At 43.9% G+C, this 21,432-nt stretch overlaps 1 protein-coding gene across 1 annotated transcript in view; it reads right to left on the bottom strand.

The window, feature by feature from the left end:
- The window catches only part of LOC137377281 (potassium voltage-gated channel subfamily KQT member 1), an 889,621-nt gene extending 882,903 nt beyond the window's left edge, over nt 1-6,718 (bottom strand). The window contains exon 1 of the mRNA XM_068046827.1: nt 6,348-6,718. Within this exon, the coding sequence (XP_067902928.1) occupies nt 6,348-6,718 (371 nt within the window). The remainder of the gene's footprint in view (nt 1-6,347) is intronic.
- Nucleotides 6,719-21,432: the final 14,714 nt, after the last annotated feature.

Consider the following 21,432-nt stretch of genomic DNA (forward strand, 5'->3'; position numbering starts at 1 on the left):
GTTGAGTAGCCAGTGAGTTCAGCAACCCTAGATCTTGACGACTGCTCCCGACCTCCTTGGGACATCAGGGGCTGGATTTTCAATTGGCCTTGGGGGTGAGGACAGGTGCGGGCGTACATCCAACATCATGTTCCTGGAAGGCGCCACTGGATCCCGACGCCTCCGGAACGCGGTGATTTTCAAAGGGAGGGTGGGGACAGGAAACCTGCACACGTCCAATGAAGTGGTAGTTGTGTTTGTTGCTGAGCTTATTAAAAGGCTCACGATGAGGAGTTTGAAATTTTCGATCGCCAGGGATGGGGAGAACGCAGTGTCTGGGAGATGTCAGTGTTCATCTGTTGGGAGCACTGTAGGGAGCCATAAAATGCTGTTGCTAATGAATAAAAGTGCGTGAAAAAAGGGTGATTTGAAAAGACTGGATCAAGTACCTTCCATTTGGCCATTTATAGGCACCGTAAAGCTGCTGGCCCTCTGATTACCTGCCTGCACCATTCTGCAAGGCAATGGCAAGCCCAGTCATGGCTGTCGTCTGTCTTTGAACATTCTAATGTAGAGCTGGCTCCCACCTCCTTGCAGTGCCCAGTGCCACTAATTGGGTGCCAAGCTCACGTCCGGCCCATTTATTGGCTTTCCATGTCAAAGTAGCATCGCATTAGTTACACAAACGTGGGGTTGGAACCAGTAAATGAGCTGGGTGTCAGGTTCCTGACCTCGGATTGAAAATTAAGCTCCAGGTGTCTGCAATGGCACCAGAGGCATTGGGAGTGAAGGAGGTGTGGGCTAGTCCATGGAATGGGGATCCTTCATTGGTCCACATCTCTGCAGGTCTACTGGTGTTTTTTCCACCATATTCCAGGGCCACAGGGCCTTCTAATTGGCCTTCTGCTCTTTGATACAATGATTCCCTCCCCTTCTGCTATTCTGCTGCAGCTGTTTACACCTCCTCTAGGCCCAACTTTTGTTTCAATACTTGACTCATCGCTCCTTTTGCCTTGCACCATCATTTTTAGTATTTAGTCACTCCTGCCCTCCACTCTATCAGACTCCACTCTAGCTCAGTACTTGCTTAAAAGCTGTCCATCTTGAACATCTGTTAGTTCTGATAAAAAAATTATTGGTCTATAATGTTCACTGTTTCTCTCTCCACGGATGCTGCCTGACCTGCTGAGTGTTTTCCAGCATTTTCTGTTTTTATTTCTCAACAAAGTGCACTACGACAATTACAAAAAATCCCCAGTCGTAACAGAGCAAATATACTATCAAACAAAGCAGTGTCATTGGCTTATTCCCATCACAAATGATATATTTTTAAACAATGTCACTGAAACGCAAAATGCACCAGAAAAGAGGCCTTGTCTATTCTTAAGAGACCTTGTTTCCTTTCCGGATCTCCGATGCTACACATCTCCTGTAATCAAAAGCTCAGTCTCTGAGTCTCTCACAGTGCTGCCCTTGGACAGCCGATTCAGAGGCATTACTTTCAAGCTGTGTTGAAGGCAAGATCAACTCTTAGGGTGGGCACATTATTCTCTGTGCAAACAGCAAGGCAGCTGATGTCAGTTCAGCTCTTCAATGGCTGACAGACAAGCTCCTTATTTCCTGTTTCAAATTTTCAGTTGCAGTCACTTCTTTCATTTAATACGTTGTTTGCTTTGGATGCATGATTGTTATTCTCAGCAATGCTCCTTAATGGTGAGATTTCCAATTCAAATGGGTCAATGGATGGAGTGTAAGAGTAGATTTGGATCAACTCTATCATTGACTTTGTATTGCTCCCCACAGGGGAAAGCTCATTGGTTTTACTTGGCACAGCCCAGTGGCTGAGATCAGTCACTCAGCACCTGGGATAGCAGGTAGACATATATAACCAATCCACTCAATAACATGCTGGAGATGTTTCGTCCAGGATAGCATGGATTAACAACAGATTAACATCTCAAATAGGGCAATATGGGGTGGGGGAGGGGGATGCTGATATAAATTGCCTACTTGCACTTGAGTTAGGGAAAGAGAAACTTTAACAAGGTTTATTCCTCCTAGTTCCTGTCTAGTGGTTCCGCATGGAGCCCTTGAGGGCTGTCTGGGTAAAAAGCAATAGCAAGACTTGCATTTATATAGTGCCATTGATGACCTCAGGATGTCCCAAAGCACGTTACATACAATGAAGTACCTCTTATTGAAGCATCACTGTTGTAATGTAGGAAGCACAGCACATCAAGCTCCCATGAACAGCAATATGATAATCATCGGATAATCTGTTTTTCAGTGATGTTGATTGAGGGATAAGTATTGGCTAGGACACCTGGGATAACTCCCCTGTCCTTCTTCGAACTAGTGCCATGGGACCTTTAATGTCTACCTGAGAGAGCAGGCCGGGTTTAACATCTCATCCAAAAGGCGGCACCTCTGACAGTGCAGCACCCCCTCAGTACTGCACTGGAATGTCAGCCTAAATTTTTGTGCTCCAGTCTCTGGACTGGCACTTGAGCTCACAACCTTCAGACTTAGAGGCAAGAGTGCTACCGGCTGACACTCCACTATTGCTGACAACTACACCTGTTGGGTAAGAATCGGATTTGCATCGACTGTGATGGCTCTCACAGTCAAACAACAAGTCGAAACACAATAACAAGTCTCACATTACTTGGGCTGGTGACCAAAGGATTATCGGAGGTTGATTACAGTCAATACCTTCAGTCCCAGTCAGTGGCAAAGAAATCTAATGTATTCCTAAGTATTTCTGGCTTGACCTTGAACAAAATGGGCCAGCTCCCCAAGTATACTTTTCCGATCAAAGTCAAAATATACATCAGAAGTATCTTTTGGAACACGTTCACATTCATGCTAGTTATCTGTAGTTACTTTTTAAAATGAGTGCCACAAAACTTATCCTGTTTGTAGTAGTACTGGAACCCAAAGGGGACGGTTTTTCTTTGCACACTTTGTGTAAAACGATAATAAGTTTGTTCATAAAAGAACAAGTGTGTGGTGTCATTGTAGAAAGTGAATGGAGATGTTACTGTGAGGGATAACAAGTAGTAGGCCAGAGTGTGTTATAAGGCAATAACATATGTCAGGTTTAAGAGCTCTCATAGCTTAACCCCACTTTCCTTATAACATTCTGCAGGTTATGGAGCCTGTTACATAACACATGCATGTCAGAGTCATTCCTATTTTTGGCAAGTTTTGGCCGGTGACAGATATTGAGATGGACAGAGAAATTTCTTGCAATTTAAACTGAAATGGGATTTTAGTGCCAGATTCGCACTAATTTTTGGCTTCAGTTCACATGTGCTATGGGGGGGGGGGGGGGGGGGAGTAGCATATATTGTATCACGATCCTAAGTTTGTGTGCGTATTGCGCACACACACACTATATACATACATATATATATAATATACACACACACATATACACAAAACATAATACCTTTAAAGTTTTAAAAGTCGAGGCTATTGTATTATAGACTGGTTAAAGAGTTAGTGGGCAAGTTGGAGTAGCAGCAAGGGATCAGACTGACTGCGCTGTACAGTAGTATTACATTGAATTTACAACACAGAAATAGCCCATTTGACCTAACAGATCTATGCTGGAGTTTATGCTTCATAGGAGCCTCCTGCCTTCTTACTTCATCTAACTCAATCAGAATGGCCTTACATTCCTTTCTCCCTCTTGTATTTATCTAACTCCCCCTTAAATGCTATTCACCTTAGCTACTCCATGTGATAACAAGTTCCACAAGTCCTGTGGAAAAAAGATGGTGGATGCTGCTGGCTGGTTCCCTGGGCAGGCTTTCAAGATCATTTGGCAGAATACCGCATCACCAGAAATTTCAAACGAGCACCAATATGGAGCTTTGGTGATGGTAAGAGCCCTCCCTATCAGATTCTGGAGTCTCATACACATTTGGAGTCTCAGCGCCACCGGACACTGTTCTCAAGGCAGCTGCGGTGGGGAAGAGACCATCACCCACCTCCTTCTAGAATGTGCATTTGCAAAGAATGTCTGGAAAGAGATGCAATGGTTTTGGTCAAGGCTCATCCCAAACAGTTCTGAAACACTGGATTCCGTGTCCTGCAGACTGCTCCCAAGGACACACATTGAGACAAACATCAAATCAATGAAAGAGTCTCTTTGGTCTGTATAAGACAAGTTGGTTTTCCAGTGCAAAGAGCTGTCGATGACCGAGTGTTGCTGACTGGCACGTTCCAAAGGGAGGACTATGTGTTGAGGGATGGACTGGAATTTAGTGCAGCTACCACAAATACTCAATGGGGAACAGACACAAATTAGAGCCCTCTGACATAGTACACATAGGGGCTGGAGCCAATACAACATCCCTCAGGCTGTATCAGAAAATGTTTAAATGCAATGTAAATGCAGATGCACATGTATTGTATTTAACTAAATTGATCTTTAACGCACTTTATGTACTGCCACACTTGATTGGTACTCTACCTTTGCAAATTTATCAAGGATATTTTGGGAAAAAAGAAGTTTTGTTTGAATTCTTTACTGGATTTATTGGTGACTATCTTCTTATTTTTAACCCCGAGTTTTGGATTCACCCACAATTAGAAACATTTTTTCCACATCTACCTGTTATAATTTTATAGACCTTTATTAGGTCACCCTCCAGCCTTCTCTTGAAAAAAGATCCCTGTTCACTCTTTCTTGATAGTATCTTTCTAAAAAGCCAACTCATCTCAGAGCGCCACACATATCTTTAACACACAAGCAATAAAACTTCAAAAATATTTTAAATATCTCATTAGCCAATCTGCTTTGATAGTGTCCTCCATACATAAAGTGGCAACTATTGCTTTGGTATATACAAGAAACGATGCAACGGCTTTGATGAGGTGCAGCAATGATGCCAAAAGTCCCATTACGTTCTCTGTTGCATGTCGCACACTAATGACCTCTCGACAACGTTGGCTTGCACGGTCGGTGCTTGTGTGCAGTTCATCAGTGTTATTATCGTCAATGGCCGAGAGAATGTTTGGGAAGGAATCCACCCTTACCCGCATTAAGAAAATAATTCTAAAATACTTCTGCAATCTGAACAAACTTTTATTTAAGGTTTGCGCTTCCCCATCTGACCCGATCTACCTCCCACCGCATCATCACCAATTCCGCCCTGTACGCAAAGGTGACATCATCCAAAACAGCAAATTAATCAAGATTAAAATGAATTAGAAACAGGAATTGGTAAAACCAAGGTTTCTCACTATAACAACCTCCTGCACTGCCTGAAAGGCTGGTGGAAGCAGATTCAGTATTAATTTTCAAAAGGTAACTGGATTTGTACTTGAAGGGGAAGAATTAGATGGCTGTTGTGGGGAAAGCAGGGGAGTGGAGCTAATTGGATAACTCTTTCAAAGAGCCAGCACAGACACAATTGGCCGAATGCCCTACTTCTGTGATGCAGAATTCTACCATTCTCTGAACTTAAAGGATTGGTGTTAGATTTCAATAAATAGTTTTCCTTTGGAGATCGCCTTCCTTCCCTTCATTATAAAAGTTCGAAGTAAAGCATATATTTAAGAAGCATCGTGTCACACCCATATTAATCGTAAAGATAATTTCTGGAAAAGACAGCTTTCAGAACACAATTGGGTGCACTGCAAAAGACGAGAAACAACGTGTCCTACCCTCATTTCAGCTGAACTGAGCCCCTGGACTGTCGAATCATTCCTAAATCCTGGGGTCCTGGCTACATCATTACCCGGGCCAAATAAAAATAAAATAGACCCGTTATAACCCAAATAAATTCAATTTAGGACACCGTAACTACATCTGAGTACACGTGAATGTGTCAGTCCGTGAAGTGCACTTACAGAACAAGTTAGATTCAAATTGTTCCCTTTGTCCCGAATTTCTCATCTGTCACTTACAAATCGGTAAAACCGTTTTAACACCTGTGTAAATGTTTGGAAAGCTCTCAGAGGGGAAGAAAACATTTTCAGAGAGCATTTAAACATTGGCATCTTAACACGGCACCAATAGACAGCGACTGTCTCGCCAACCGTTGGCCATAGATTTTCAGGTTATTTTGGGATGCTATCTTTCGGGAAAAGGCTGACTGACCAATTCCTGGAGCCAGGTGCTGCACTGCAGGAACTGTCAAACTATATTGACACAATTCCCCTCCCTACGACCCGATTTCTTTAAACATACAACTCCAAAATAGATCTTAAAGATTTCATTTGCCTTTTAAAGATCGAGGGGGGAAAAGATCGAATACCCGAAAATCATATTTGATGGCAGGGGCTTTAAACTGAACGGATCGCTTTGCACAACATTTCAACGCACATTTTTGAAGACAACGGTAAATTGTACTTACACTGTGAAGTGGTAGATAAAACATTTCCAGCCGGTGGGCCGTTCTAAGAAGTTATAAGTTCTCCCTTGGATGTTGACCTTGGAGAAGAAGGGTTTACGGCCGCTGTAGGGAGACATGTGGGGTGGCAGGCTGATAGATTTAGGAGGGATATCGGGGTTGATGATCACCTCAGCCCGGCTCTCGGCGGCACGGATTTCCGAGTTATTGTCCGTGCTACTGTCGGGACTGTTGCTTCTCTGGAAGGGCAGCGGGACGGGCTCGTAGTGCGCACTGGTGGCGTTCTCAGACATCTCCAGCATGGTGGACCTGCGGGTCGTGTCGCTCTTTTGCGAACCGGAGCCACTCCATCGTGACTTGGCTTCGGAGGACATCGGGGTGGCCCGGAGACGCAAGCAGGCGTGTTGGAGCTTCTGGTCTTCAGACCGAGCACAACTGAAAGAGGGAGAGAGAAGGGGAGAAGGACAATGAAGAGAGTGGGGACATGGGTACAAAGACTCAAGGCATGGACAGGAATAGTCAGCACCTTGAGAGGCTCAGATCAAGTAGAGAAAGAGAGAGAGGAGGGACCACCAAGAGTTAGGGCATGAACATTGAGATATCTGATGGAGACAGGTGTGAGGGGCGTGGGGGATACAGACTGGGGCAGCAACCGCACAAAGTTAACATGTGCACATGAATAGCCAGGACCCTGAGAAACTTTCAAGTAGAACAGAGAGTGAGCAAGCAGAAGGAAGAGTTAGAGCATCAGCAGAGAGATCGCTGCTGGACAGGTGTGTGTCTGTGGGGGGCGGGTCACTACAATGAAGAGTCAGCACTCAGATATTTAAGATCTGGACATTGAGGGCATCTGAGATCGAGTGTAACACACAGAGGGAAAGGCCAACGAGTAGTAAGCGCATGGAGTTATTTAAACATGTCAATCACACGCTGAAACGCTCTGTGGCCACCTCAGCACAAAAGCGACCCATTTATTAACCACGTCGCTTCAAACTAAATTTAACCCCAAACCTAAAACCAAGATTGAACGGTTAGACGATTCCTGGTTTTCTGGAATGTGTAAGGAGCGAAATTGAAACTTACTGATTTATTTTTGAATGTTTAGAATGAATTTACACTTGCTGACGAATTAAGCCACCTTGACACTAGGGTCACACGAGGGGTCTCCCTCCCAGATCAAAAGTACAGCTGGCCATGCCTGTTGCTCAAAGACAGGCTTGCCGCAGGTCTCGGTGCCTCTAATAGTGGCAGTGACAGCTCTGAAATTGTGCAACTTGCCAACTCAGTGGTTTGATGCTGTGTGGCTGGAAATGACAGTAATTAGGGTCAGAGTAGCCTCTGGCTTTTTTGTTCTGGTGTGTGGAAGATTTTTGCAAGCGTTTGAGTGGAGATCTGCTCCTCTCTCCCTCTCTCAGACACACACTCTATCACACTCCTACCAGCTGTACCTAGACGCGTCTCTCAAGGGCAAAGAAAGACCTCGCTCGGCGGCTTAACCTTCCCAACGTAGGGAAGGAAGGAGCGAGGCAGGGAGAGCATCAGGAACTTTCAAACCAAAAGTAACACTCACCAAAGCAAAGCAGCTGGATGCTGCTGATGGAGCTGGATCACTTTTCCCTCAGCCCCCAAAACAGCTCTACTTGTCTTAAAGCAACAACAGCCACGAACGACCCGGCCGCACTTCGTGGCCTTTCTTCATGTCTTCGATGGTGGGGCGTGTGGAGAGAAATACATAAACGTGCCAGGGAGAGAGATAGACAGACAGAGAAACCAGGCACTGGAACTGGCCGAAGCAGATAGCGATTAGATGCTGGGAATCAGAGTCCAATAGCCGGGGCTTCAGTACTTGCCGAGCTGCAGTAATCCGAACGCACCCAGGGCGAAGAGCGTCTCTTTAAATGGGACCTGCCAGAGTCCTAGGGCGTGATCGCTAACACTTCATGCTTTAAGTGTGCCTTGCCCCCTTCTGCTCACCTGAAACAAAAACTAACAGGGTGGCGACTTCAGAAATTCTTTACAATGTTATCGGAACATCTTAAGCGTGAGGAATTCAAAACATTGTTTCATGCAACAAAAAAGCTCTATTTGAAACTGAGATATTTAAATACGAGCTCCTCGACAGATGGAGCTCAATTGCCTTGTTATGGTGCGTTTATTTACACAGATAACGTTTAGCATGCGTTTCGCCAGTTCCTCAGTAAGATCCATGCCCTCACCTCACCCAGCACAGTTCTACATCTGTCCCTGTGTATCTTTTATTCCATTGACTTTGAGCTTTTTTCCCTACTAGCCCTAAGCATAGTCTTAAGGTGACATTTCTCAGGGGCAACATTCCTCTTTCAAGGAAAGGCTGGTGCCTTTCCCTGTCATTAAGTGACATTAGTAGGATTCAGTGTCTCTGAAATGCCCAATTGCTGAGAATCTGGTTTCCTCGGCGGCTCATTAATTACTCAAAATAGGAGGGGCGTTTCTTATTTTTTCTTTAAAAGAGGAATTTCTGTCTGGTACCTGTCAAATAGTTATACCTCCAAAGTCACAGAATGAGAGTAAACGGTAGCTGCCATCTTAAACTGATCTCATTTAAAGCAGCAGTACCCTTATATTTTAACCGACCTCCTGCAGTTATTTACTTTAGTCTGATCTTTTTAAAATTTCGACATATTCAATGAGGTATGTTCAATGAGGTATTCTCGGCGTTGGGGAGTAAAAGACTGCTGTTTGGATGATCAATTGTCAACATCAAGTTCTCCCAGTTCGCCCCTAATGTCCCATTCATTTTACAAGTTTGCCTCCAATGACGCGAAAATAAATAATTTGCATTGCACCTTTCATAAGGATCCCCCAAACGCTTTACAATGAATAGCTTTTGAAGTGTAATACTGTAGTAATGCCGGAACAGCAAGATCTCACAAACGGCAATCTGCTGTTTTCGTGATGGCGGTTGAAGGATAAATATTTGCCAGGACACTGGGGAGAAATGTCCTATTCTTCAAAATAGTGCCATGAAATCTTAAACATCCATTGGAGAGGGCAGATAGGGGCCTCAGTTTAACATCTCATCTGAAAGATGGCGCCTGCAACAATGCAGCATTCCCTCAGTAAAACATTGAAGTGTCACCATCTTCAAGGCTTTGGAATATGTCTTAAATTTACAACTTCTGACTCAGAGGCTAGAGAGTGTTACCAACTGAACCAGGGCTGACACAAACAGCGACACTAGTCCTGCTGCAGGTAACAAGATATTCATTAAGGAACGGGAGAGAGGAGACTGTCATTTTGAAAAAGTTTGCTCTCAGGTTGCAGGTAATTTAACAAGGTTGTATTTATTGTCTATTCCCAGAAGATGGTGGTGACCTTTTCCTTGAATCACTGCAGTCCTTGCTGTCTTGGTGCTCCAATGATTTAAAGGAGCATTATCCTTAAAGTTTAAAATAAGAACAGTCAATGCTGGAAATACTCAGCAGGTCAGGGCGCATCAGAGTTAACGTTTCAGATCATTGACCTTTCATCAGAGGTTTTAAGCAAGTACAGAGGCAGGGAAAGGTGATGGGAGAACAAAACAGAAGGCCTGCGATAAGATGGAAGGCAGGGGAGATTAAGTGACAAAAGAGATAATGGTGTAAGGCAAAATTAGATGGTAATGGGACAGGTAAAGAAACAAATGATGCGCCTAGACCTTCTCTACACTGCCACCTGCTGAATATTTCCAACATTTTCTGTTTTTATTTCAGATTTCCAGCTTCTGCAGTATTTTGCTTCTGCTTTCCTTTAAAGTTTATCCGACCTCCTGCAGTAAATTATTTTTGTCTTATATTGTGGGAATTCCAGGATATTGAGCCAATAACTAAGAGATAGAGATTCTTGTCGATGTCAGGATGGTGTGTGACAAGGAGGGGAACTTGGAGAGAATTTGTTTGGATGTTATCGCTGCTCTTGTGTTGGGTGGTAGAGGTCCCAGGGTAGGGAGATGTTGTCAAACTAACCTCGGTAAATTGCTGCTGTGCATCCTAATGATTGGATATAACTGTGGCCATGGTATGCCAATGTTGCAAGGGGAAGGTACTGAACCTGGTGACAGAGCATCAATCAAGCAAAGTGCTCTGTTCTGGATGATATTGAACATCTTCAATATTGTTGTAGCTGCTCGCATCTGAGAAGTAGCGAGTATTGCATCGCACTTCTGATTGGTAGATGATGGAGAAACTTTCAGGGATTAGGGGTCAGCCACTTGTTTGAAAGTACCCAGCTGTCTGTTCTTGTAGGCACCATGTGGATATGGCCGGCCCACTTAAACTGCTGGTCAATGATGAATACTACCACCCGCACCACCAGCCCCCCACCCCGCCCGCCTCCCTTCCCACCCTCCAGACGTTGATAGCGTGGAATCGGTAAAGGTGATACTTTTGAGGATCAAAGGGAGATGCCTGGGCTTTTTCTTTTGTGAAATGGTTATTACCCAAGACTTGTGTGATGCAAATGCCCCTTGTCAACTGCAGCCTGGCTGTTGTCCATGTTCTGCTCTAAGCTGGAATGGGCATCGTCATTATCAATAGCAGAGCAAAATCCTGTGGGGACAGTGAACAGCCTCACTCCTGATTTAATGATAGAAGGAAGGTCTTTGATGAAACGGTTAAAGAAAGTTGTGCTGAGGAAGGATAGATCCCTCAGGGACTCCTGCAGTGCTGGCCTGGCGCTGCAATGACCCGGCCGCCGACAACAACTATTTTCTTTTGGGTCAGGTATGACTCCAACCACTGGAGAGTTTTCACTTTGACCCCATACGTGGTTTTAATGAAGCTGGGGTCGAGTGATTCTGGCAGTAAATGTAAACATTGGCTGCCTGCAATAGTTAAATCCCATCTGCAATTTCTGGTTTGGCCACGGGTCCATAATAGGCAGCGATGTGATTTTGAAGCCAATATTGGAATAGGCCCTTGCTCCCAATATTGGGTTAGTTCCTGGCCAGATTGGCAAAGTTGCGAATGTGACTTTTTGCGAACTGCAGTTCCTTTAAAATTATATTCGTTATCCGAAGGACAGTCAAGTTGACTGTTGCAGAGAGTGACTGGTAACAATGAAACTATATCCTGCGTGAGCAATGTCAGTACTCGGCGTGGGGAACAGGGGTAAAAACAAAACAAGGCGATTATGAGTGCTGTTCTGCCTTTGATTCAGGATTTTTTAAAATTGTAAAGCACACTGGGGCAGATTTACAGGAAATGGTTGAATGTAATATACAAATTCTCCCCTCACATTTCTAAAACTGGGATTGTGTATTGTACCCAGACACAGAAATGCAGCTAAAATATTCGAACTTTTCCTAACATTTGTTGCTTAAGGTGTATGTAGGGTGCATTTTCAGCATTTCAGCACAATTCAGCATAGCGGCGCCTCATCAGACCCCTTTCCAATCCTGAGCGGCGTGAAACAGGGCTGTGTTCTTGCACGTACACTGTTTGGGATCTTCTTCTCACTGCTGCTCTCACATGCATTTAAGTCCTCAGAAGAAAGAATTTTCCTCCACACAAGATCAGGTGGCAGGTTGTTCAACCTTGCCCATCTAAAAGCGAAGACCAAAGTATGGAAAGTCCTCATCAGGGAACTCCTCTTTGCTGACGATGCTGCATTAACATCTCACACTGAAGAGTGTCTGCAGAGTCTCATCGACAGGTCTGCGGCTGCCTGCAATGAATTTGGCCTAACCATCAGCCTCAAGTAAATGAACATCATGGGACAGGACGTCAGAAATGCCCCATCTATCAACATCGGCGACCACACTCTCGAAGTGGTTCAAGAGTTCACCTACCTAGGCTCAACTATCACCAGTAACCTGTCTCTCGATGAAGAAATAAACAAGCGCATGGGAAAGGCTTCCACTGCTATGTCCAGACTGGCCAAGAGAGTGTGGGAAAATGGCGCACTGACACAAAACACAAAAGTCCAAGTGTATCAAGCCTGTGTCCTCAGTACCTTGCTGTATGGCAGCGAGGCCTGGACAACATACGTCAGCAAAGAGCGACGTCTCAATTCATTCCATCTTCGCTGCCTCCGGAGAATACTTGGCATCAGGTGGCAGGACTGTATCTCCAACACTGGAGTCCTCGAGGCGGCCAACATCCCCAGCATATACACCCTACTGAGCCAGCGGCGCCTGAGATGGCTTGGCCATGTGAGCCGCATGGAAGATGGCAGGATCCCCAAGGACACATTGTACAGCAAGCTCGTCACTGGTACCAGACCCACCGGCCGTCCATGGCTCTGCTTTAAAGACATCTGCAAACGCGGCATGAAGTCCTGTGACATTGATCAGAAGCCGTGGGAGTCAGTTGCCAGCGATCGCCAGAGCTGGCGGGCAGCCATAAAGGCGAGGCTAAAGCGTGGCAAGTCGAAGAGACGTAGCAGTTGGCAGGAAAAAAGACAGAAGCGCAAGGAGAGAGCCAACTGTGTAACAGCCCCGACAACCAATTTTATCTGCAGCACCTGTGGAAGAGTCTGTCACTCTAGAATTGTCCTTTATAGCCACTCCAGGCGCTGCTGCACAAACCACTGACCACCTCCAGGCGCTTACCCATTATCTCTCGAGACAAGGAGGCCAAAGAAAGAAGGGTGCGTTTTCCTCTTGGACGTATAATACTCGCAGTTATAGTATTGTGTGTTTTGTATCGCAAAATCATAATTGCATTTATAAAAAGCAGACGTACAATTTGGCCACACAGGGAGATCTTCCCACCTCGTTCGTCTAACTGTACTTTACATATTTTAATAGAAATACAAAAGCATCATTGTGCAATTTGTGACAGGCAAGCATTAGATCAGAGGTGCTTTTAATACGAACTTGTCGGAAAATCATGTTCTGGCACATATTTGGAAGGTGTTCAGGTGGAATGCAATTTTATTTGAAGTATTGTCTCTGGAAATCGTTGATAGTTGAATGTTATAACTGGCATCAGTTAGGGCTCTGCGAGAAGAGTAAATGCTCAACTTGTGACGTTAGATGAGTGAGACAAACTGCAGAGCAAATGACCTGAAATCGTTACAAATCAGTCACAAGTTCCAGCACTTCACATATTAATTTCCGTCATTACATTTTTTTTTTTCAGAAGAAGGACTTTTATCCCAGTATCTTCGATCCTGAGCAGAGAAGGAGGCTACAGATAATTGTGAATTTTATTAACACCATTTCCAGCTTTAGTTTGAGTATATTTTGCAATTTCATGCTTCAGTCTAACTAAATTTCCATTTTATTATCACGCAAGCTTGACTTAGCAATAAGATGGTATCACTGAATGGAACAGCACAAGAGGAGATGGAGGTGGGAGAGGATTCTCCTTTTTGGCTTTACCTCAGTTTTTTTTCCCATTTGCCTGAAGGTGGTTATTATACTAGATAAATTTTATGGACATTGGTAACCCACTAATAGTAGCCAGTCTTCAACTATGAGCGTACAGAGGGAGGGTCAGGGAACCATTCTGCATTTGGGGGTATCCCGATTAAGCCATATATTGACCTCACCCAAAGTCCACACACATTCCTGCCAGCAAGTTTCATGGGAGAATGTTTTTCAATCCCGAAGATACTAGGCCATAGATTGCGCTTCTCTGGCTAAGGTCGGCAGAAACAGGAATTCAAACTGGGGACATCCCTAATCTATGAAGTTGAATTGGCATGCCATATAATTGTAGAATCATACAGCATAGAAGGAGGCCATTTGCTCCATCATACCTGTGCCAGCTCTTTGAAAGAGCTATCCACTTAGTCTTATTCTGCCACTCTTTGCTTATACCCCCGCAAATTTTTCGTTTTCAAGTATATATCTGATTCCCTTTCGAAAGTTACCATTGAATTGGCTTTCACCACCCTTTCAGACAGTGAATTCTAGATCATAACAACACACTGTAAAAATAATTTCTTCTCATCTTCCCCAGTTCTTTTGCTAATTATCATCAGAACTTATATTTATCCATGAAGCCCTCATGAGAGCCTTACTTACATACTTCTATTTCTTGTTCAAAGTGCCAAAGGTCTTTAGGATCCAAAAGGCTGATGATCGCTCCTTGGAATTCTACTTTGCAGGTAGTGAACTATGTGGATTTGAAAGACAGTGGAGAACACCCATCGCTTGTTCTTGATGCCTGTACAGTCAATATCCAATAAGACCAATGGATGGATGAAACTGGTCTACTACACCCTCCTCAACATTATTGAATGTTGCTGGACTGCTGGTCCTTCACCAGACTGTGACTGCACCACAAATGTTGTTGGTGTGTAAAATAAAGTGACGTTGTCTACAATGACTTAGTGGGTGAGGGGTAATGTGCTTGTGCAGAATGATAGGAAAAATGGAAAAGGATGTCTTGTTGTGGAATATTGATGTTTATTTATTTATTGATACAGCACTGAAACAGGCCCTTCGGCCTACCGAGTTGTGCCGACCAACAACCACCCATTTATGCTAATCCTACATTAATCCCATATTCCCGAGCACATCCGCACCATTCCCCTACCACCTACCTACACTAGGGGCAATTTACAATGGCCAATTGACCTAACAACCTGCAAGTCTTTGGCTGTGGGAGGAAACCAGAGCACCCGGCGGAAACCCACACGGTCACAGGGAGAACTTGCAAACTCCGCACAGGCAGTACCCAGAACTGAACCCGGGTCACTGGAGCTGTGAGTCTGCGGTGCTAACCACTGCGCCACTGTGCTGCCCCTTTATTTAAAGAAACAAATTTACATATTGAAAATTGTCTCATAACTCAATTAATTGTGAAGATTGGGAAATTGGAGAGGTGGTTGGAACAAAGAAGCGTAAAAGGGGACTATATCTCATGAAAGAATGAACTACTTCACGCTTCATCCCTATGATTCCCAATTAAGAGACTACTTCTTCTGGTTTATCTGGTGAACCATTGAAATGGATATGCAACTTCCTCCAAAGCATGTTTGCTGTCTTATTGCCAAATTTATGCATGTGTTCCCCAGGGCTTTGATTCCTTCTTTATCAACAACTTGATAAACGAGATGTTTTTGTTGACACCACCCTCTACAGAATGACTGTATCTTCATATGAAGAACAAACAGATAGAAAATCATTATAAGCAGACCTCAGAATTTGACAGCAGGGTAACTAATGACTCAGTGTTGGACAATGAAGCCCATTACTCTGTTATAAAGCCTTGACCATGCTATTGAGGATAAACATCAATATGGACTGGTTGGGCCAAATGGCCTGTTTCTGTGTTGTAATTTCAATGTAACTTTTCACTGAATCAAATTGACTTTAGTTACAAAAATTCAGTTTTGGACCATTAACCCTAGTGATGATAACAGATGGAAAGGGAGGCTGGAAAAGCTGGCTGAAGAGCAGGTGCTGTCTAGAAAACTTGGCCACACTTGTTACAATTGGCTGTGTCAACATTATGGGCACCTATACCTGTCTGCTGATTGAATATTGTAAACCTCATTGAAAGACAATGGAGAACACCCATCTCTTGTTCCTCACGCCTGTACAGTCCATATCCAGTAGGATCAATGGACTGGATGAAACTGGGCTACTACATCTTTTACAACATTTTTAAACTTTGGTTGGACTGATAGCCCTTCACAAGACTGTGACTACACCACAAATGTTATTAGTGTTTAAGTTTGCCTTTTCATTCATTGAATGTCAACTTGGCTCATTTGATAGCCCTATTGCCTGTAAATCAAGAGGTTGTACCTCTTCTTTATGGACTTGTGTCATAATGTAGGTTGACATTTCAAAGTTCTTTTGGGCCTCCTTATCTCGAGAGACAATGGATACGCGCCTGGAGGTGGTCAGTGGTTTGTGAAGCAGCGCCTGGAGTGGCTATAAAGGCCAATTCTGGAGTGACAGGCTCTTCCACAGGTGCTGCAGAGAAATTTGTTTGTTGAGGCTGTTGCACAGTTGGCTCTCCCCTTGCGCCTCTGTCTTTTTTCCTGCCAACTACTAAGTCTCTTCGACTCGCCACAATTGTCATAATGTAGGTTGACATTTCAAAGTAGTATGAACAGAATGCTGTATTCGCAGAGGGATATTAACCTGAGACCCCATGGCACTATCTGAAGAAGAACAGGAAGTTCTCTCAATGTCCTCACCAAAAGCACCAAAAATAGATGATCTGAGCATTCATGCATTTGCTTTCTGTGTGCAAATTGGCTGCTACATTTGCTGTCATTGCAACAGTGACTGCACTTCAAAAGTGTGAAAATGGTTATAAAAGCAAGAGCTTGGGGGAAAACTGTGAACTCACCTTCCTTTACTGTCTCCATGGTCTTGAATGCAAGGATGTCCAGTGTGGCCTCCTGGAAGAGGGTCAAAAGCTTGTGATTTCAGAGCCTTTCTCTAGTCCAGGTCTATTTCCATGTATTATGCAGGGAGGCAGTATTCTTCAAATGTTATAAGTTGAAGAAGTACATACTCAGCAATAGACATCTTCATAGCCTGCAGCCCATCTTGGGTATCAAATAAGTGTTGATACATCATGTAGCTAGGTTAAATTACAATGGTTTGGTCCATGAAGCCTTTGGAAGATGTCAGTGTGCCATTGGTCTCACTTGTACGTTGCTACTTAAATGTGTGCTCTGCTGAGTTATAGATAGGTATGAGATATAACAAAGGGCTGTAATGATGTTAAGGGTTTGGCTTGGCTAGCAGTAATTGTTGAACAGGTTAACAAGGAAAATCATATTGCATGTAATCATAGGCTAGCTATATGGTACATGGTACTGTTGGGTAGTCTTGCATTGCCTGGTTCCAGAAGTATGCACATCTCCTCATATCCGCTCCCAGATACCACACCGAGCATAGCTGTCACCTCCTGCCAGGCAAGGTGCAGTGCTGTCTTATGAAGACGGTGCCCTTGAATGTCAAGTTGAGGAACCTTCATCACACTGACCCTATTAAATACCACGCCCATAAAACCATCAATGAAACAGGTAGTCAAATGTTGGGTTGCTCTGCCACTTTTCCACCCAGATTCCATTTCATGATTCTGTATTGAATTTTCCAATTACTTGTCTTTGGAAAGGATGACAAATATTTAAAAACTAGAAACCCATCCCCCCAACTCCCAGCTTCTATCTTCCTGCTGCATTTGGCTACTTACCTTTAAGGGTGGCTGGCTCAGACTGGACATCCTATCCATGCATCAGTTCCGTGCTTGGCCCAATGTGCACATCATATGCCTTCAAATGAGTTGATGAGCTAACCTGAAAAGGCAAGTTTGCTTTTCTCAGTGTTCAGGGTGAGTACAATTCAGTGTATCATTACTAGGAATAACAGATTCTGTAAAGTAGTCTATCTTTCAGAGATAGAAACTTATCTTTATTTATTTTGGGAATGTAGGCATCACTGGCAAGGCTGCAATTTATTGCCCATCCCTAGTTGCCTTAGATACAACTGAGTAGGTACGGATCATTAGCTTAACACACTATAGCAAATTGCTTTGAGTAAGAATGGTACAGAGATACCTTACAGGGTAGCAGCTAAAGCTACAAATGCTGATGATAGTAAATAGAATATTCTAACAATCTGTAATGTGGTCTGTGAATCCAGAAAACAACATGCATGTGAAACATTGAAAATAAAATCATCAGCTATCAGATCAGGAGTTAAATCTGAGGCACCCAAGTTCACAAAAGGCTCGATGTACTTTCTTAGAAAATCTGTTTTATGTTGTGAAAACAAATCTTTGAATTCAACAAATGCATTTTAAAGATGTTTAGATGGTGGGACAAAACTATATTGGGTGGGGTTATCAGTGATCTCCTGACAATAAGCAGATCACATAGTGTCCTGGGCAATTAGTGTCCTTCAAACTCTACACAACAATAAACAGGGTTTGGTATCTAAAGGAGAAGTGCACAAACAGTACATCCTTTGCAGGAATATAAGCTAGCTGCTCAAATTTCCTTCAGGCATCCAAATGTGGATCTATTTGGGGCAGAAGGTTCAAGATGAATGAACACAATTGTGATAAAATTATATAGATATTCAAATTGAGACAAAGGTCCCTAGGGCCGGACTGGTATTTCACTAGATCTAGAGCTCAGTTATTGACAGCTCTAAAGTTATAGTGTTTTACAGTCATACTGTTATATTTTGAAAGATCTTGAAAGATGTAGAGGGGAATACCAAAACAAGAGGCTATCAATACAAGATAGTAACCAAGAAATCAAATAGGGAACTCAAAAGAAACTTCTTTACCCAGAGGGTAGTGAGTATATGGGACTTGTTACCACAGGAAGTAGATGAGATGGATAGTATAGATGCATTAAGGCAAAACTAGGGTTATGCTGATATCGTTAGCTGAGGAAGGATGGGAGGAGGCTCATGTGGAGCATAAATACTGTCATTGACTGGTTGAAGTTTGGACTGAATGCCCTTTTTTGGTAGTGTATATTCTATGTAAAGATTAGTGTTAAGGGAGGCCATTTACCAAAATTTATATTTCTTGATAGTCCAGTTGACAAAATCAGTGAATGACAAAGTGATGCAGACAGACAAGTCCCATTCTTTGCTAAGTTAGCTGATCTCAACTTGGGAGACCGTCGAGGCACAGAAATTAGTCTCAGTGCACCTAGATTAGGCAGGAGGAAACTGAGCCAGGGTTTGCTACCTAGTGAATACTGTTGGAAAGTGAGCATGTGCAGCTGTTGGGCGAGAACCACCAGAAGGGGCTCAGCTGTGATGTCCCCCACGATAGAATTGTCTTCAGCCCTAAAATTGGGATGTTTTTTGGAGCTACTCTCACTCTGCCACTGGAGGTGTATCAAAAGCTCAGTTTACACGAGCTCCAAGGAAATTCCCAGCCTTATGCTCCAGACTTAAATGTGTTAAAAATGGCACTTTGTGTAATGTATTGGAGTGTGACTGCACCTATAGAACGGGGGAGATGATGGCATAGTGGTAATGTGACTGAACTAGTAATCCAGAGGCCCAGGCTAATGACCTGGGGACATGGGTTCATATCCCACCATGGCAGTTGGTGGAATTTACATTCAATTATTTAATATTAAAATCTAGAATTAAAAACTAGTCTCAGTAATGGTGCCATGAAACTATGATCAATTGTCATAGAAACCCATCTGGTTCACTAATGTCCTTTAGAGAAGGAAATCTGCTGTCCTTACCTGGTCTGGCCTAGCTGTGACTCCAGACCCGCAGTAATGTGGTTGACTCCTAACTGCCCACTGAAGTGGCCTAGCAAGCCACTAAGATGTCAAGTACAATTAGCGATGGGCAACAAATGCTGGCCTTGCCAGCAACACCCACATCCCAGGAAAGAATATTAAAAAAAAAACACATGGTGGAAGTCAATCTTCCAGAAGAGGAGCACAGGAGGAAATTGTCACAAAAAATGGTATTTTCATTATTTAAAAATATTGTACAAATGTTTGAACTTCTTAACCATGTAGTTGATTTAAATATAACACTAACTTCGAGTTATGGTTTTAGTTTACAGCTCTGTAATTGGCTGGGCCCAGTCATGTGGTGGCGACACTCGGGTGCCACTCCCCGGCTCACTACAAGCCCACCCCCGGATGCAAATCATTCATTTACTCTGGTCTCTCAACCACGGCACCACCCCGAAAGTAATTGCAAACTGTACAGAGTCTCCTTATGTGCAAACCATTATAAATCATTTTTTTTTATTCGTTCATGGGATGTGGGCATCTCTGGCTAGGCCAGCATTTATTGCCCATCCCTAATTGACCTTGAGAAGGTGGTGAACCATTGCAGTCGTTGGGGTGTAGGTACACCCACAGTGCTGTTGGAAAGGGCGTTCCAGGGTTTTGACCCAGTGACAGTGAAGGAACAGCGATATAGTTCCATGTCAGGATGGTGTGTGGCTTGGAGGGGAACTTGCAGGTGGTGGTGTTCCCATGCATCTGCTGCCCTTGTCCTTCTAGGTGGTAGAGGTTGCAGGTTTGGAAGGTGCTGTCCAAGGAGCCTTGGTGAGTAGCTGCAGTGCATCGTGTATATGTTATACACTGCTGCTACTGTGGAGGGAGTGACTGTTGAAGGTGGTGGATAGGGTACCAATCAAGCGGGTTGCTTTGTCCTGGATGGTGTTGAGCTTCTTGAGTGTTGTTGGAGCTGCATCCATCCAGGCAAGTGGAGAGTATTCCATCACACTCTTGAATTGTGCCTTGTAGCTGGTGGACAGGCACTGGTAAGTCAGGAGGTGAGTTACTCACCGCAGGATTCCTAGCCTCTGACCTTCTCTTGTAGCCACGGTATTTATGTGACTGGTCCAGTTCAGTTTCTGGTCAATGGTAACCCCCAGGATGTTGATAGTGGGGGATTCAATGATGGTAATGCCATTGAACATCAAGGGGAGATGGTTAGATTCCCTCTTGTTTGAGATGGTCAGTGCCTGGAATTTGTGTGGGGCGATGGTTACCTGCAACTTCTCAACCCAAGCCTGGATGTTGTCCAGGTCTTGCTGCATCTGGACACAAGCTGTTTCAGTATCAGAGGAGTCACGAATGGTGCTGAACATTGTGCAATCAACAGCAAACATCTCCATTTCTGACCTTATGATGGAGGGAAGGTCATTGATGAAGCAGCTGAAGATGGTTGGACCTAGGACAATACTCTGAGGAACTCCTGCTGTGATGTCCTGGGACTGAGATGATTGACCTTCAACAACCACAACCATCTTCCTTTGTGCTAGGTATGACTCCAACCAGCAGAGAGTTTTATCCCTGAATCCCATTGACTCCAGTTTTGATAGGGCCCCTTGATGCCATACTCGGTCAAGTGCTGCCTTGATGTCAAGGGCAGTCACTCTCACCTCACCTTTGGAGTTCAGCTCTTTTGTTCATGTTTGGACCAAGGCTATAATGAGGTCAGGAGCTGAATGGCCCTGGCAGAACCCAAACTGAGAGTCACTGAGCAGATTATTGCTGAGCAAGTGCCATTTGATAGCACTGTCGATGACCCCTTCCATCACTTTACTGATGATCAAGAGTAGACTGATAGGGCAGTAAGTGGCCGGGTTGGAGTTGTCCTGCTTGTTGTGGATAGATACAATTAATTGTTGTGTGGCATGTAATTGTT

The sequence above is a fragment of the Heterodontus francisci genome, chromosome 14 (genome assembly GCF_036365525.1).
Source record: "Heterodontus francisci isolate sHetFra1 chromosome 14, sHetFra1.hap1, whole genome shotgun sequence".
Taxonomy (NCBI): Eukaryota; Metazoa; Chordata; class Chondrichthyes; order Heterodontiformes; family Heterodontidae; genus Heterodontus; species Heterodontus francisci.